The following is a 15,757-nucleotide window of genomic DNA, read 5'->3' as shown; positions in this document are numbered from 1 at the left end:
TGTTTATTCTAGTCATAATATTATTGATTCCGTAGCTTTTGAAAGAGATGAAACATCATTTCTCTACCAGGTCATCAAGAAAGCTGATATGTAAGGTAGTTTATCTGAATTGGACCCTATTACCTACCATGTAATTGTTTCCATAGCTTGGGTTAATCACAAGTTTTTCTGTGAAATAAGTATGTTCAGCTGTTTCAGGGGAGATGCACACTCTTTTCAGGCCCTCTTCAGAACAGTGATCATTAAGACTAAGTGCTTTATTTCTATACTGGGCCCTTGTCAAGCTGGGTAGGTCAGTTTTAGAAATTTGAAGTTTATTTGGGAAGAGATCCATGGAATGTAGCATATGTTTCAGCTGGTCAGAAGAATACACAGTATAATATTAACGCCTGTCAGTGTCTGAGCCAATGTCCATTGAAGTACATGGAAAACTTCACACGGATTCTCTTCCTGAAACCACTGTGAAAAGATGTTGAAGAAGTCTTTCGTCTGGTTAAGAAATATACAGTCTATCCACTTAATGCCACTGTCCCAGACAGCATATTTGTCCCAGGTGGTATTTCATGCTCTAATACCTGTCTTTCTCAGGTGGTATTTTCTTTCATCCGTGATGAAAGTGTTTTTAATCCTTTAAACCAAAGTAGAGCAAAGGTGTTATACTGCACAGCATCCCCCTCTCATGGGGCATTGATTTCAGGCAGCACAAATGGGACTTTAGTACTTTACTGCATCCTAGGAAAATCTATGTCCAGTTCTGTGGTGTCCTTTGCACTACTTTCAGTACCCTGAGCTCTATTGCCAGAGTGCCTTTGAGAAACACTGGCTCTCCAGCAGAGCATCAAATGTGCTTCTCACCTTCCACATTTTTTTTTTTCTCTTGCCTAGTCAGTGACATTGAATGTCAGGATCCTGGAGACTTTGGTCAAGGGCCAAGGAAAGGTGAGAACTGCTCCATTTCACTTGCTGTTGCTGAGTGCAAGGTATCTTAGGCAAGTGGAGTGAGATTCTGCAGAATTTTCCTGTTGTCCTGCTCAGGGAGCACAGCTGCACCTCAGGATACCAGGACAGGCAGAGGTGTTAAAAGGGGCATGTGAACAGCAAGGGCCAGGGAAAGCTGAGCTTGCCTGGGGGTGGCAAGCCTGTCCTGAGACTGCCAGGGAGCTCTGCTTACCTATCTAATATTACTGAATGGAAAAGGAGCTTTGCTGGCTTTCCCCAGGAAAATGAAGAAACAGAGAAAATAGACCTGAGAAGAGGGGCGTGAAAGCAAACTAGAAATGAAAAGGAGAAAGATAGAAAATGAGCTTTTAGGGACTGGAAATCCAAGAAGGTAAAGAAGAAAAAGAAACCCAGTGAAGAACACTGAGATAAAGATTTAAACTAAGCAAAGATTTTTTCCTAATTCTTTTCTGTGTGGTTCTCATGGCTGCCCTTTTTTCAGTTAACCATAGGATCACTGGTAAAACAAGAGGGCTCTCATGTTAAACCTATGGGTAAAACTTGCAGCCAAACTGGACTTGCCTGAGGTCTGCCTTGTGCTGTTAACACAGGGAGCTCTGTCCTCATCTTCTGCGCACGCTGCACAGAAGTTAGAGCTGACCTGCAATGCTGCCAGCTCTTGTGGACGGCTGGAGCCAGGTCAGTGCGGATGCCGCAGGGTAGATCGAGCTGTGGACAGGCTCTGGCCTCTCTCAGTTAGAGGCTAAATACCACGACAGGGAGCGACATCCTTTTGTCTTTCAGATGTGGGACTTACTCTCAAGCATTAAGGTGTCCAAGTTTTGGGGGAGTCAAGTTGAGCCTGGGAAAAAGAGGGAAGGGAGAAGAACAGGCAATACATTAAATTAACTTTCCCTAAGTTGAGTGCTTTGCCTGTGATGGAAATTGGTAAGTGATCTCCCTGTCTTATCCTAGTCATGAGATAAAGTTTTCAAACTATATATGCTGTTCTGAGGGAAATTTTCTGTGGACTTTATACAGCATGGTTCTTATGCTACACCGTGTGTGATAATGTCAAATGAGATTTTTAAGAAATAACTTACTCTTCAGGGATGCTATAAAAAGTAAAGTACCTCTGTCTAGATAGGGTAACTTTTGGTATGTGTTTTTCACAATCATTGGAAATCCCCTTCCTGTCCCCACAGGAATGAAAAGCTATACCTAGCTTCTTTGCAAGAAAAAATAACAGACAACAGTGGAGAGTTATTAGAGGGGATACTCTTTGGACTGGACACTGGACAACTGTTAAGAGTGGTGCCCTCCTTCAAGTTCAGGGATTCTGGGCTGCAAAGGTGCAGCATGCTAACTTACAGAAACATTACTGGTGCTAGGAACAATTTATTTGAATTTTTTTTCTTGGAAGATTAGCTCCAAGACCTACTACTACGACTACAGCTATCACTACCATGCTTGCTGTGGGAGCGCCATCAGCCCCGATACCGCTCCTGCCTGATGAAAAACCTCAAATCCACTCATCTACAAAGCTCAAAACAAAAAGGATCGGGGGCTCCCCCGTCAGAGGGCTGAGGGCGGCCCCGGGGCCTGGGCCGGGCCGGGGGAGGCGGCGCCGCTCCCGCCCGTTTCCCAGGGTGCAGCGGGCGCGGCGCTGCCTGGCCACGTCCCCGGGCCACGTCGCTCGGTGCCCGCTGAGCTTGCGCCATCTTCGCTCCCCGGCTCCCGGGCTGCGCCTCCTCCTCCTCCTCTTCCTCCTTCTCGTCTCGCCGCTCCGCCGCCATGAACATCTTCCGCCTCACCGGGGACTTGTCCCACCTGGCGGCCATCATCATCCTGCTGCTCAAGATCTGGAAGAGCCGCTCCTGCGCCGGTGCGTGTGGGGGAGGCAGGCCCCGGAGGGAGGGCGGCGGGACCCGGGCGGCGGCGGCTGAGGGGGAACCCCTCAGGGGCCGCCCGTTGCCTGAGGGAGGGGACGGCCGGCGGTAAAGCAGCCGGGGGTGGTGTCGTGGGGGGGGGGTTGCGCCTGCCTGAGGCGCCCCCTCAAGGCCCCCCGGTGGAGGCCGGGCGGGTGCTGAGGGGCGATCGCTCCCCTCAGCGCCCCCCCTCGGTCCCCCGCACCCGGCAGCGGGGAGCACCCCCGGGCGGGCGCCGCGGCGGTTGTCCTTCCTCCGCGGCCTCAACGGCCGCCTTTTCTTCGTGCATTAACCCCCGGCAGCGCCGCCTCGGCCGGTCCCGGCGGGCAGCCCCGTGCCCCCGCCGCTGCCGAATGAATGGGGCCGGGGGGGGGGCGCCGGGCCCGGGGCTCGCACGCCCGTCGCTGGCAGCGCCGCTCTGCAGGCGACGTGGTGATGGGAGCGGCTGGCTCGCAGGCTGCAGCTCCTGAACTTTCCCTCCCTCCCTTCCCCCTGAGCTGCTCAGCGCTCCCGGCGGGCTGGCCCCGCTCCCTTCTCCCCTTTGTTTCCCTCTGCTCCCACCCCCGGTACGAGCCCGTTCGCCCTCCGGGCCGTGCCGCCGCCTTCTGCAGCCTCGGTGCTGCCGGCTGGAAGGGAGCGAGGCCGGGCCGGGGCCGGCAGCCTTCGTCGGCCTGCTCTGACGTGGCACCGCGGAAGGTGGGGCGGGGAGGCCCCGGGGCTCGGCCGCCCTCCGGGCTCGGGGCCGGGAGAAGCCCCGCGGCCACCGAGCAGCGCCCCGGCCTCCGGCATGGCTAGGGAGGGCCGGCCTCGGCCTCGTCCTCCCTTAACCGCCCCGTGCCCTCTGCCTGCTTGCCGGGGTTGCTGCGGCCTCGGGGGGAGTCGCAGGCAGGTCTCTGCACCGCTGCACGGCTCCAGCCAGCACACAGCCAGGAGCTTGGTTCCGAAGGGGCATTTCTGCACCATGCGTGGGTTAGGTGGATCAGGCTGGCAGGCCTAGAAGTGCTAGGAATCTGCTAGGAAGAGTGATTATGCCTCAGATCGGTTGGCCGTGTGTTGACGTGGAATAACGTGCAAGTACGCTCTGGAGCAGATGCATCTGTGAAGTATTTGGTTAAGGACATGAGGAATTAGTTTAGGCTGCAACCTGAAAGAACTGAGAATGGGGAAATTAAATCTCATTCAGCTTACAGGTAAGAGGAAGTACAGGTTCTCTATGTTTTCAGGTCAGGTTGCTTTTTGCAAATCACTTGGTAGCGCAAAAGAAAAACCCTAGTAAATGAAGGACTTTGGTTTAGAACAGTCGTTTCTTTATGCGTGAAGGTGTCAAGTAAATGACTTCCCAGTTTACATACAGTGATAGTGCAGAACTGTCATTTCTGAGGCCAGGGAGCCCAAGAGCTCTTCCCTAAATGAACGTTCCTGGCTCGGGCTCTGGTGGATCAGGCTTTCTGTCTAGGTCTGTCAGGAGAGGATCTGGCCCCCAACTCTTCTCTGGAGTTCTCTCCTCCTCCGTCATACTTGAGAAACGCTATCAAGGCTACAAATGACTAAAGAGTTAACGAACTGAAAAATAATCATGTCTTACTGTCTGAAGAAGAACAATGAGAAGTTTTGGTGCAAGACTAAAATTCTGGTAGCATTTTATCCAGGAGATTCTTAAGTGACCTTTGTACACGAGATTATTTACACAGCGTAGTACAGCATAACCCAGTCCCATCTTTCTGTTTAAAAAGTGATCTGTTGTTTTCCTTGGGTCAGTTATGACTGAGGATCTCTGCTATTAGGATTTTACTTGTAGGGAAGAAGAATCATAGCAGTCATTTTTGGTACTGCCTTCTGCAACAGAGAGAAGTAAAGGGGCCTGTATCACCCTCAGCTCTTCCCATCGCCAAATCAGCCAGCATCCTCCAACACAAGCGTACCTGCATGCACTCGTTCAGTTGAAAAGCCTGCTTCGTTCATTTTCCTCAGCAAAAGGCTGAAATACTTTTTGAGTGGGATTGTTTCATGGTGTCTTCTATTTCTGCCTGTGTCTTTAGGAGTAAGTCCAGATTCATTGTACCTCCAGTATTCGTGTCAGTAGGCCTAATGAGTTGGCTAGGAGAACAGTGCCCCTGAGGAGCATGGGGTTCTGTTTTGGGGGGGCTCCTTCCTGTACTGGTTTGTTGTTGTCAGTTGCAGTTTCTGAGGATAAAAGTTTCATAAATACAAATCCATATAAAATACGTTTATAAAGTTCACGACAATAACCCCTAACTAGTTGCCAGTAACTGTTCAGCAGCTGCTTGATGCTGTTATTAGAGGGCTTCATGCGATTCCTTTACATTGCATGGTCAGCAGAGCAGATTATAAATTAAATAAATGTATGCCCTATGGTTGTTGGTGACTAAGGAAACCGAGCAAACCAGCAGCTGGTTTAACTGTGTGCTTCTGAAGCAGTAGAAGCTTAGAAAATAAATAGAGGCTTCTAAATGATTGCTGAACTGCAGGCTGTGATCCATGAAGAGCTGGCAAACCACATGGTGCCGACTCCTCTCATCTAGTTGCATCTGTGTGTGTCTGAGGCCTTTGTTCCAGGAGGAGCTAGGAGGCCTGTAAAAGCCGCTGGAGCTGAGCGGGAGGCAGCCCATGTACCTCTGCTGCGAGCTCCTGCTTTCTGAAAAGATGTGTCAGTCCCCGTTCCCTTCCCTAAGAAGCGAGTCCTCTAATTGAAGAAAACTGATGAGGCCAGGATAATTTGCGTTATGAAACAGTCTGCGTTTTCAGTGTTTGACGAGCTTAATCTATTTCTTTTTTTTCCTAATTTAGTCAATATGCTAAAAAGATAACAAGGAAAAGCAAATGAAAGCAAATCAAGTCGTGATTTCAGTGCTGGCAGGGCAACAATTTTTTGCATGAGTGGTTATTTGAGTTTCCACATTTAGAATTTGAAAAAATGTTCGCCACTCCAAATAACAGCTCAGAAATAATTACCAGGAGCTGTGGAGAATGCTGCAGGTAACTCTGTTATTGACTCTCCTGTCATGATTAGGAAATTCATGAGACTTGAAGAATCCTCTGCTTTCAGACATTGTCATGTTCAGACTGTATTTTCTAATCCATTCCAAGTCAAATTAGATTGTTTGCGCTGTGAATTACTACCTGAAAATTGATTTGCTTTTCTCAGTGTCATTTGTCAAATGTTAAAGGTGACCTGCAGTTGTGAGGCTGTCAAATTATATGCTGAATATTCTCTTCTTTTTTTTTTTTAAAAAAAAAAAGCATAGGTAGTGAGTGTGTAACACTTTTGCTAGGTAATGTAGCTGTCTCACCCACTATGGACCAGACTGTATACTGTGTTGAAGACTTTAGAAAGTGCATTGACATTGGTTGTTGCCAATTTCTGTGTTTTCTCAGAAAACACTGCTTTAGGTAGGTTTGGAATTTCATTTCTCTTTTTGAAGGAACACTTTGCCTTTTAGTTAATAAATTTGAGTTTAGAGTTAGGTTGATTTTTTTTTTATGTCAGCATTTCATTAGCAGAACCAGAGAAGTTGTGGTTCTGTGACTGATGTGGACTTCATGCTAAACAAACTATTTTTTATTAAATTCTACAAAAAGTCTGTGAGATTCCATGACTGTGTACAGACTGGCTTTCTGCAGATCTCACAGCTGTGATGTGCAGCTCATGCTCAGTCAGGTAAGTGGTGCACAGACTTCATAGCCAGGCTGCCTGAACGCCTCTGCTGTGCAGTCTGTCACACCACCGAAATCACAACAGCAACTGTGGTTGATGAGAAAGTATTCCAGTTTCAGCGCCGCTGTCCTCCTTGTCTGTGAAAATCAGCAGAGCTTTGGAAGAATCTCATCCTCTTGCTTTTAGCCAAGCAGAAGTTGAAGGAGCTTTTCCTTGCGTGAGGGTGAAACACAAATGAGAGGTTTGACCCCTGAAAATCTGAGCCCAGAGCTTTGGAAGATGAAGAAATAAAAGTGTGTATGTTTAGCTGAAGAGCTAAGTAATGTGTGAGGGAGGAGGAGCAGAATGACAGCGACGTGGCTGCTCTGTCCCAGATGACAGCCACGAGCCCTGGGCAGCGCTGTGCAGGTGTACTGATACCTTTCCTAACATCTAGAAGTGCATCAAGTCCTTTCAGCAGAGTTTGTGCCGGTGTCCTCCCTGCAGTTCTGCTAGAGAGTAGATCTTAGCTTTCTCCCAGTTTGCCTGGCTCCCCGCAGGCCTTTGGTTTAAACTTTGAACCTTGCCTAGTCTAGCCAACTTAACTTGAAAATTAGTTTAGCCTTGGCTTTAAGATGTGTTTCAGGAACTTGAACTTTTGACTATAATAAACCATTGATCAATAATTCATGTATTTAATATGCTTTTCTTCTTGCTGTTTGCAATTCTTTACTGAAAGAACGTAGCACACGAAGTAGCCGAGCATCGTTATGCGCAGTGGCGTGATGCCGCGCTGTGATCCACGTGGCTTTCTGTGTCTGCAGGCTCAGACTGCAAGGCAGGGCTGCAGCTGGGTCTGAGGAGCATCAAGTGTACTTTTCTGTTAACTTTGGAAAGCTGTGTCTTTGTTTAGTTTTTTAAATGGGGCTTTTGCCTTGCAGTTTTACAGTCTGCATAACAAAGTTTTGAGGCACTCACCGTTTGCTGTACTACGCTTGGTAATTGACAGTTGGGCTGTTCTCTAGCTACCGCCTTAGGTTTACCTGAACGGCTAACGTCTCAGGTACAAATGTTGCAAACAAAAACCTTCTAATTGTTATAATTTCAGCCATTCCTGTGCTTCATCTGTGAACGTAAAGTCCCTTCGTTTGGGGCAGTGCGGTGTTTCCTAAGCCTAAATAGAAAAGGAGTTCAATAACCATAGCACACAGCCTGCCTTCTAATTGGTTTATGGCACTGTTAATGAAAGCTGTTGTCAGAGTGCTGGTGTAAAGGGACGAGGATTTTCAGCCTTGCATCGTAACCCTTTTCTAGCGAATAATTTCCCATCTTGTTTTCTGAACAATGTTTGCATGCTTAGCTAAACAAATTAAGCTATTTTCCCACTGGATAACTGAAAACAAGAATAATTGTAATAACAAGATAAAGGCTTGGTGGTTTTGTGCCCCTGCTGTAACACTGCCACATCAGTGGTACGGCGTGATGCTTCACTTGAATCTTCAGAAGCTTTTAGTGACTGTGCAAAGCTTTAATGCAGTGTTTCACCAGTGGATGCTGTAGTTAGTGGTATATCTGCCTTTGGAAACTCTGGTGGCCAAAGAACAAAGGTTTTGATGTCTGAGCTTTGGCCTAAAGTTGAAAGTTACTTTGAAGATTCTATGTAGATGTCTGTTACTTTAGCTCACTACTCTGTTTTCGTAAATAGTATCACGTAGTAACATCTCTTTTTGACTGATAGAATTATTTTTCACCATTTGTTCCGTAAGTTTCGTAATAGAATTTACTTGAGTCTTAAAATCAATTAATTCCTTTAAAATCATGTAATTGGTGCTAGCACATTTTCTGATTATCTCTGGATCTGTAATAACTATTGCCCTTACACCTTTCCAGGTATTCATCTAAAGGTAGTGCATGACAACACCGACACTTGAAAGCTAATGCAGCCTTGATAATGATAATGCAGAACAGATAGCTCATAGGTGGTATTTTTGGAGATTATACTAACTACTGTGAGTGACTTCTAAGTAGTGCTTGCGCCTTTTCCAGCACAGCAATGTGTAGGTAGTGTACGTTCACACTGCTGAGATACAGCTATCTAACTTACTGTGCTGATTGTGCAGCGTACTTCTGTAAGCCTAGTTTTTGTCCTCATTTTGTAATCAACTTGCACAGAAGTAAGGGGTATATTCTTTCTCAGCCTTGGCATCAAGTGTTTTAAAGAACATCATCGCTTTTTGAATAATTAATTATTTCCTTTATTGCTTTAGGTATTTCTGGGAAAAGCCAGCTTCTGTTTGCACTGGTCTTCACTACCCGTTATCTGGACCTCTTCACTTCATTCATTTCATTGTATAACACATCTATGAAGGTAGAGTATACTGAAGAGTTAGAAAAGCTAGTGTTGTTGCATGCAGAGTGCATAACTTCATTAATCAAGGCCTCTTTAATTGGCCCACTGCACAGTTAGTGCAGAACAAATTCTGGAAGGGCTTTGGATAAAGAACATGGAAAATGGACTTAAAACCCTACTCTTTCTACACTCTATGTGCAATTATCTAAAAACTGTTTGTAAGGGGTACTGTGACACGTAGAACAAATGCCAGTTTGGTTATTGGAAATAAAAGCCTGTGGCAAAAAATGTTTCACATAAATTGTGTTTCTCACATGGGAGAGTAGAGCTTAAGAAAAATGGCTTTTTGCACGCTACAAGGTAAATTGGTATTCATAGTATTCTGTAGCCAGAATTGCAGCTGATGTCTTGTCCGAGGCTGATCAGAAGTTTTCAGGAGAGTGCTTTAGGAGCATAGCTTCCGTCTGATTATACCCCTTTTGTTTGTCCACTGAATGTTAGTGAGCTCAAATTTGTTTTTGTTAGTTCTGTTTGTTCGTGCTGTTTATGATGATGAGTACAAGAAAATAAAGCATCAGACTAGAGGAGTGCAGCTTGTTTGGCATTTGTGGCACTGGAGCAGGCACCTTCTTAATCCAGTGCCTTTATTCTTGGGTTTCTTAATGCCTTTCAATTTTAGCTCAGACAAGAACATAACTTTGCCAAGAGGAAAGACTAGGCAGTCAGTAACACGAAAAGTACTGAAGAATTAAGGGAATAATACTGTAAAATAAAATTTTAGATCTTAAACCTGCTCAGGCTGCTGTCTTCTAACAAGTCAAATATGTGTATGATTATGTTTTAACATCAACATTCTAGATGAAGAGCTGTGGATTAAGTACAACTTCCTTGAAACACAAGCTGTTTTTCGTAGGGGATTTCTAAGACTATTGAAAGCTAGTGTTGGATGCCCTAAAGGAGCGTGATTCAGAGTCATGGCCAAGTGTCTTCTACAGCCCTTGTACCCAGAAAATGAATGAATGTGGGAAATCACACACGATACTCACTTGCATACTGAACTAACTTATCTTTCCAGCAAGGAGAGAGTGGTCCTCCATTCAGATCCAGTACTAACGTGTAAAATGAAAGCCTGTAGTTATAGGCTTATATATAACTACAGTTAAAGTTTCAAAGATTCCTACTTAAACACACTTTGTTAGATCTAACCGGCTTTTCAGCCCGTTGTAGTGCCAAGACAAAGCTGCTTGAGTGCCCTTAGCACACCTTCTTCTCTGCGCATATTCAGAATTATGTAACGTTACAAAGTTGTGGTAGGGAACAGGAGATGCTATACAAATAAGCTGACCCAGAGCATTGCTAGATAAGTTTTCTAGTCAGAGGAAGGTGCTGTAATCAGTGGCCAAAAAAAAAGCTGTTAGTTTCTACAGAGTTAGGATTTACTTCATTTTTTTAAAAAGACGTATAAATTAAACTGTAGGTGCCAAATTGAGATGTACTCGTCTGGCAGCAACCATCAGATATTTAAGAAAATATGTATTTCTCCTGTGTTCCAGGAGTGTGTGTGTGTATATATATAAATATGCAAATTGGCACTAAGTACCTTTCTTACTGATCTGTAGACTTGAATTTTGTGATTTTTAGCATTATGCATCTTACAGTTGATTTTTGCATAGCACCTGTATCTGAGTATTGGATGCATTTCTTTTATTTTGGTATCTTTGAAAATGAAAATAAAAACTTTTTGATTGCCCCAAATACACTAATTCTCATGAAGAAACTTCCAGTAAGGAGTTGGGGTTCATTCACATCCCTTAGTGCCTTCTGTGACTGTACCAATTATGATTAGCTTACAGCTGCAGTAGGCATTCCTTAAATCTAATATCTTGTCACATGGCCCTTTATCTATGGCTAGTCAGGGTGCTAGTGCAATAAGTCTTTGGATTCTGAGCTCCCTAACATTTTATTTGTGGTATTTTGTATTTGTGAGCACTGCTTTTAGTGATGAACAGAATCTGCAAACAGCGGTTTTTGTTTTAAATTTGTTAATTCTCAGTTGTGAAGAACCTATGTTTAATGTAATAAATTGTTTGAAATATTTAATCTTTCTGATGAAACTGAGGCAGATGCTAAATTAATTGTCCAGTCTAGTCTATGGTACCATGTTTTCTTCAGTACACTGTGAGCTGTGTCCTGATGGTGGCAGATTGACCTTCAGAAAGTCATGTATTCTCTCGATGACTCTGTTATTCATCTGTAAAATACAGCTATTTACCCATTCCCCAGGGAACAGGTATGAAGTCTACTGTGCCATAACAGTTAGAAGTAGTAAGGTTAGAGATGAACTGAAATTAAAACTGAACTCAGGTTCAATGCTTCTGGCAGTCTTCTGGCTTTAAGTTTTATGGCCTGTAGGTTGGTGGAAGACACTGGCCACTCTTCTGATTTAAGAGATGTTTAAAGGTCTGAACCAAATCAGCTAATTTGTTAGACATTAAATGGATGGGTCTGCGTGGGGCTTGTTCAATACATTTTTAATTGTCACATGAGCCATACTGCCCCCAGGCTTTTTGAATTCAAAAAGACCTCTCCCATAATTATTGTATGTATACGCATGTACATTTTTCATTCAAATGTTTTGGGCTCTGCAGTTGCAGAAGTAGTCTTCCACCTCCAGTCTGTTCTGTACTTCTGTCTACGCAGGGAAGAGTCTTTGAAGAAACTTCTGACAATCACTTCAGCCAGAGGCAAGGTGACATTTGAAAACATCATTGGGTCGTTGGTTTTGAATTATTACTCTGCTGAGAAAAGCTAAATGCCACCAGGTAGCATGAATTTGCAGAGGCATGTAAACAAACAGTATACAAACAGCTAAAAAAGGCAGAGCTTACTCCTTTTAGTGTCTGGGAATGTCTTTGCTCAGTGAGTTTGGTGTAATCCTGCAGCCTCTGTGGGTTGTTTTTTTTTTTCTTTATTATTCTTTAGCTTATCTACATTGCTTGCTCGTATGCCACCGTGTACCTGATCTACATGAAATTTAAGGCCACCTATGATGGAAACCATGATACATTCAGGGTGGAGTTTCTGATAGTTCCTGTCGGCGGCCTCTCGTTTCTTGTCAATCATGACTTCTCTCCTCTGGAGGTGAGTTGGTTATGGCAGGAAGCTACACTCTTTTCCTCTAAAATATGTAGTACATGAAGGTAAACATTCTGTAGCTTAATATGGAATGTTTAGAAAGACGGCTGTGTTTAGTAGGTTCGGGCTAATCCTGTTTCTGTAATGCATCTTTATGTTATAGATGGCTCTGCAAATTGAAGGCACTTCAGGAGCCTAGCATTATTAATTAACATTGAGTGTTCTGTTAAGCGGAAGGCTGTTTTCTTTCCCAGTGCACTCTGATTGTCACATTAATTCAAAAGAAACCCTCCTTTTGTTATGTTTGCTGAAGAAATACCCCAGAATGCAACTTGTGAGTAGTTGGTGCCACCTGCTGAAAACAAAAGAAATTATACTTGTTAAATGTAGCTGTGTTTCCCTATCAGAACTAAATATGTGTAAAATGTAATCAGAGTTCAAACAGGTACATCTTTACACTAAATAAAGATAACTTTAGATGCTTATATTGAGTGGGCAGGCCTTTTTTATATTCATTGGAGTTACATGATATAATTAGTAAAATAATTTTAATTGCCATATTTTGAGATTTTGTTTTAAACTTTGTTCTGTTAACTTGTTCTTTAAACCAACTGATTGAAAAAGTTTGAAAAACATGAAAGATAAAGGACTTCATCTTCCGTGCAGCTTTTCAGAGCATCAGCTCTATACACCATGTTTCATGGCATTGTGTATCCTGAGCTGATAGATGCGTGCCAAGTTTCCTCATGAGTAAACCTGTATTGGCAAGCTCACCAGACAGCTGATTTGGAGAGCCTTGTCTGTGAAAAGTTGTTTCCTTGTGCCATCCCAGGGCTGACTTAGCTTTTCCTGTACCAACCATGGTTTGCCAAAATACTGTATCTGTTGCTAACATTGATACAGAGTGAAAATTCAAGGCAATTCAAATGCTTTCTCTGCTTCTGTTATCAGTAAGACAGCTGAATAACCTGTGTTGTTTCTTTTCAGATATTGTGGACTTTCTCCATCTATCTTGAATCAGTTGCTATTCTCCCTCAGCTTTTTATGATCAGCAAAACTGGGGAAGCAGAGACCATCACTACTCACTATCTTTTCTTCTTGGGTCTGTACCGTGCCTTGTACTTAGTCAACTGGATTTGGCGCTACTATTTTGAGGGATTTTTTGACCTCATAGCTGTTGTTGCTGGTGTGGTCCAGACCGTTCTGTACTGTGACTTCTTCTATTTGTATGTTACAAAAGGTGAGTATTGGAATAACTCGTAGCTTCAGGTGGTAGAATGTAGCAATTAACAGATTCATAAGGATCTACTGTATAGACATTATGAAGTTGTTAATTCTGTGTGCAAGTTATCACTGTAATCTCCTCGATAGCTTTAATCAAGTACACTTTCTGCTGGTTTGGGGCATTTCTGAGGACTGTTTTGAGTACAGATAAAATTGTGAATGTATAAATGATCTGATAAACTTAATTGGCAATTATGAAAATGAGTATGGCTAAATACACGTTGCAGTTTTCTTCTGTCAACAAGCATGATTCTTATGTTTTTACTATCAAACTACTTTTAGTTTAGGTTCTACACTTAGAGACAACTTTCTCTGTTCTAAATACCTGAGGAGTCCAAAGGATTTTGGTTGTTTATGAATACACTAAGCATAGAAGCCGTTGTTCCTGCTGGATCTATTAGTAATTCTGCTCTTACTGGTATTCCAGCATCCATCATATAACCACAAAACTATGCGAATGTGGCTGTGTTAGGCAAAACTGTAAGAAACCACAATCACAGGCTAATAAGTCGGATGAGGCTGAAAAGTAAGGATACCAGGGTGTCACAAGAGGGCAGAGCTGGAATTGTTACTTCACTGTAGTTTTACTCGTCTGTATTCAATAGAGAGGGAAGTTGGGGAGAGCTGATGGCAGTGCATCCCTTCTGTAACAAAGTGACTCTACAATAGGTTTTGGTCCCTTTGAAGTTTTGACAGTTGTGTGCTTTGTATTGCTAACTGTTTTCTTTCATATTTTTCCTTACAGTACTCAAGGGAAAGAAGCTCAGTTTGCCAGCGTAAGTGCCAAAAAAAACATCACCAGCATCTGTCCTTTTGGATGCTTGGACAGAACAATCCTTATCACAAGCAAAGGTGAAGATGCTTGAGACAGAAAGTCAGAAACACAGCTCTTTATAGTGCAGGTAGTCATCAGCGGCTCTGTAAGAACGGAGGAAAAACAACCAGCAGATTTCTGTTTGATGCATCTTGCCTTTATCTTTTTTATTACTATGTATAAAGATTTTTTACATAAAGAAACTTATACTGTATTAATAAATTCAGTGTATGGTTTCAATTGGAATAGTTCCAAAAGTGAGATTTTTGTGAGATTGTTTATGACCAGGAAAAAGTGCAAACTTTTTTTTTTTTTAATTTTCAAGAATTTCTTTGAAATGACTGATTTTTTTTCTTTTTTTTTTTTCAGTGCACAAATATGTGCATCCTTGATGGATGGTAGTCATCTGTTCTTTCCCTTTGATTCAATTTTCATTCCACTATATTTATTTTTTCCAAAAGGTGAATATATGTCAACTTAAATCTGAAACCACCAATGTTTGATGTGATGTGCTGGTGCCCAGTCTTTGTGCCATCTGCTGACGTGGAGTTCCTTATTTAAAATGTATGTTGGTGCCAGAAGGGGAACAGTCACGTTCTGTAGTTGTCCCCCTTCTAAAACAGGCTGATGGCAAGAGGACAGTCAGGAAATCTCTTGTGGCCACAAGAATGCGCCCTTTCCTGTTCTGCCATGATGTTCGGGAAGGTGATCCCAACAGTGACAGCACTTGGCAGTGCAGGTTGTGAAGGGTGGGAGTTGTGGTTCTGTTGCTTAGTGACAAATGTTTGTAACTGTATTCTTTGTTCCGGAAAAGAAGGTTAATTATCTTGGATGTACAGCCCTGCTACACCATTGCAGCCATAGAAATGGGAGACTTGTAAGTTGTTGATTACAGTAATCTGTAGGTGATCATTTTAAACAATGTCTACATTTTCCTTTTAATGAATGCTTTATAAGCAACATCCATGTTCAGCTTCAAGTGGTTTTTGATGTCACTTTTGGACAATTACTTTTTTTTTATAGACTTTCCAAAATCAGCAGCACCAGTTACCATTCTTTATCCTTTAAATGATTCCCTTTTTTTACTGAGCTGTTGCATGATTTATCCTGTGTTACCATCCTCAATAAACACTTTATGAAATGGTGAAAGCGTTTCTTTTATAACTCCTGGATTAAAATTTTCCTTTAGCCTGAGACTGGAAGAAAAGTTGTGGTAAGAACGAGCTGTTTGATGTCATTGTTTGCTTTATTGATACAAATTTTTCTTCAAGGATTTGAGAGGTGTTGTCACTGAATGGAGCATTGGTGACTTGGTTCTGTTTGTTCTGTACGAGCTCCATCTTCAGCCTGGCGTGACAGGGTTTAAAATGGAGGAATTTGGGGTAACGCGACGAGCGGGGCTCGGAGATGAAGGTTTGGTTCTTTTATGGTTTTGCTCAGGACATCTTTAGGAAATTGTTTGGCTTCTCTTAGTTTACCACGACTGTTCCCCTGGTTAGAGGTGTTACCGTTCCTAACCCTCCAGGGGCACGGATTTCTCTGCTCCGCCTGGCTCTAACCCAGCCGCGGCCACACGGATCCGTGGGGGGGGCGGGGCGGGGCGGGGCGGGGGGGGGGGGAGGTGGGCAGTGGTCCCCGCGCACGCGCCTCGG

The 15,757-nt window shown here is 43.6% G+C and overlaps 1 protein-coding gene across 1 annotated transcript; it reads left to right on the top strand.

Annotated features, from left to right (window-relative positions):
- The first annotated feature begins 2,573 nt into the window (after positions 1–2,573).
- Positions 2,574–15,254, top strand: KDELR2 (KDEL endoplasmic reticulum protein retention receptor 2). Its single transcript, XM_048067534.2, has 5 exons — positions 2,574–2,824; positions 8,790–8,890; positions 11,855–12,013; positions 12,995–13,247; positions 14,037–15,254. The coding sequence occupies exons 1-5, from the start codon at positions 2,734–2,736 to the stop codon at positions 14,069–14,071; spliced, it is 639 nt and encodes a 212-aa protein (XP_047923491.1). The 5' UTR covers positions 2,574–2,733; the 3' UTR covers positions 14,072–15,254.
- The last annotated feature ends 503 nt before the right edge of the window (positions 15,255–15,757 follow it).

This window comes from Anser cygnoides, chromosome 15 (genome assembly GCF_040182565.1).
Source record: "Anser cygnoides isolate HZ-2024a breed goose chromosome 15, Taihu_goose_T2T_genome, whole genome shotgun sequence".
NCBI classification, from domain to species: Eukaryota; Metazoa; Chordata; class Aves; order Anseriformes; family Anatidae; genus Anser; species Anser cygnoides.
Note: the sequence above shows the minus strand (reverse complement) of the source record. Positions and strands in the feature narration are given on the sequence as shown.

Bases quoted from the DNA above. Each gene is read 5' to 3' on its own strand.
- KDELR2 (XM_048067534.2), top strand. From the start codon at position 2,734: ATGAACATCTTCCGCCTCACCGGGGACTTGTCCCACCTGGCGGCCATC. The intron at 8,891-11,854 runs GTAGAGTATACT...ATTATTCTTTAG, and splicing joins TGTATAACACATCTATGAAG to CTTATCTACATTGCTTGCTC. The intron at 12,014-12,994 runs GTGAGTTGGTTA...GTTTCTTTTCAG, and splicing joins ATGACTTCTCTCCTCTGGAG to ATATTGTGGACTTTCTCCAT.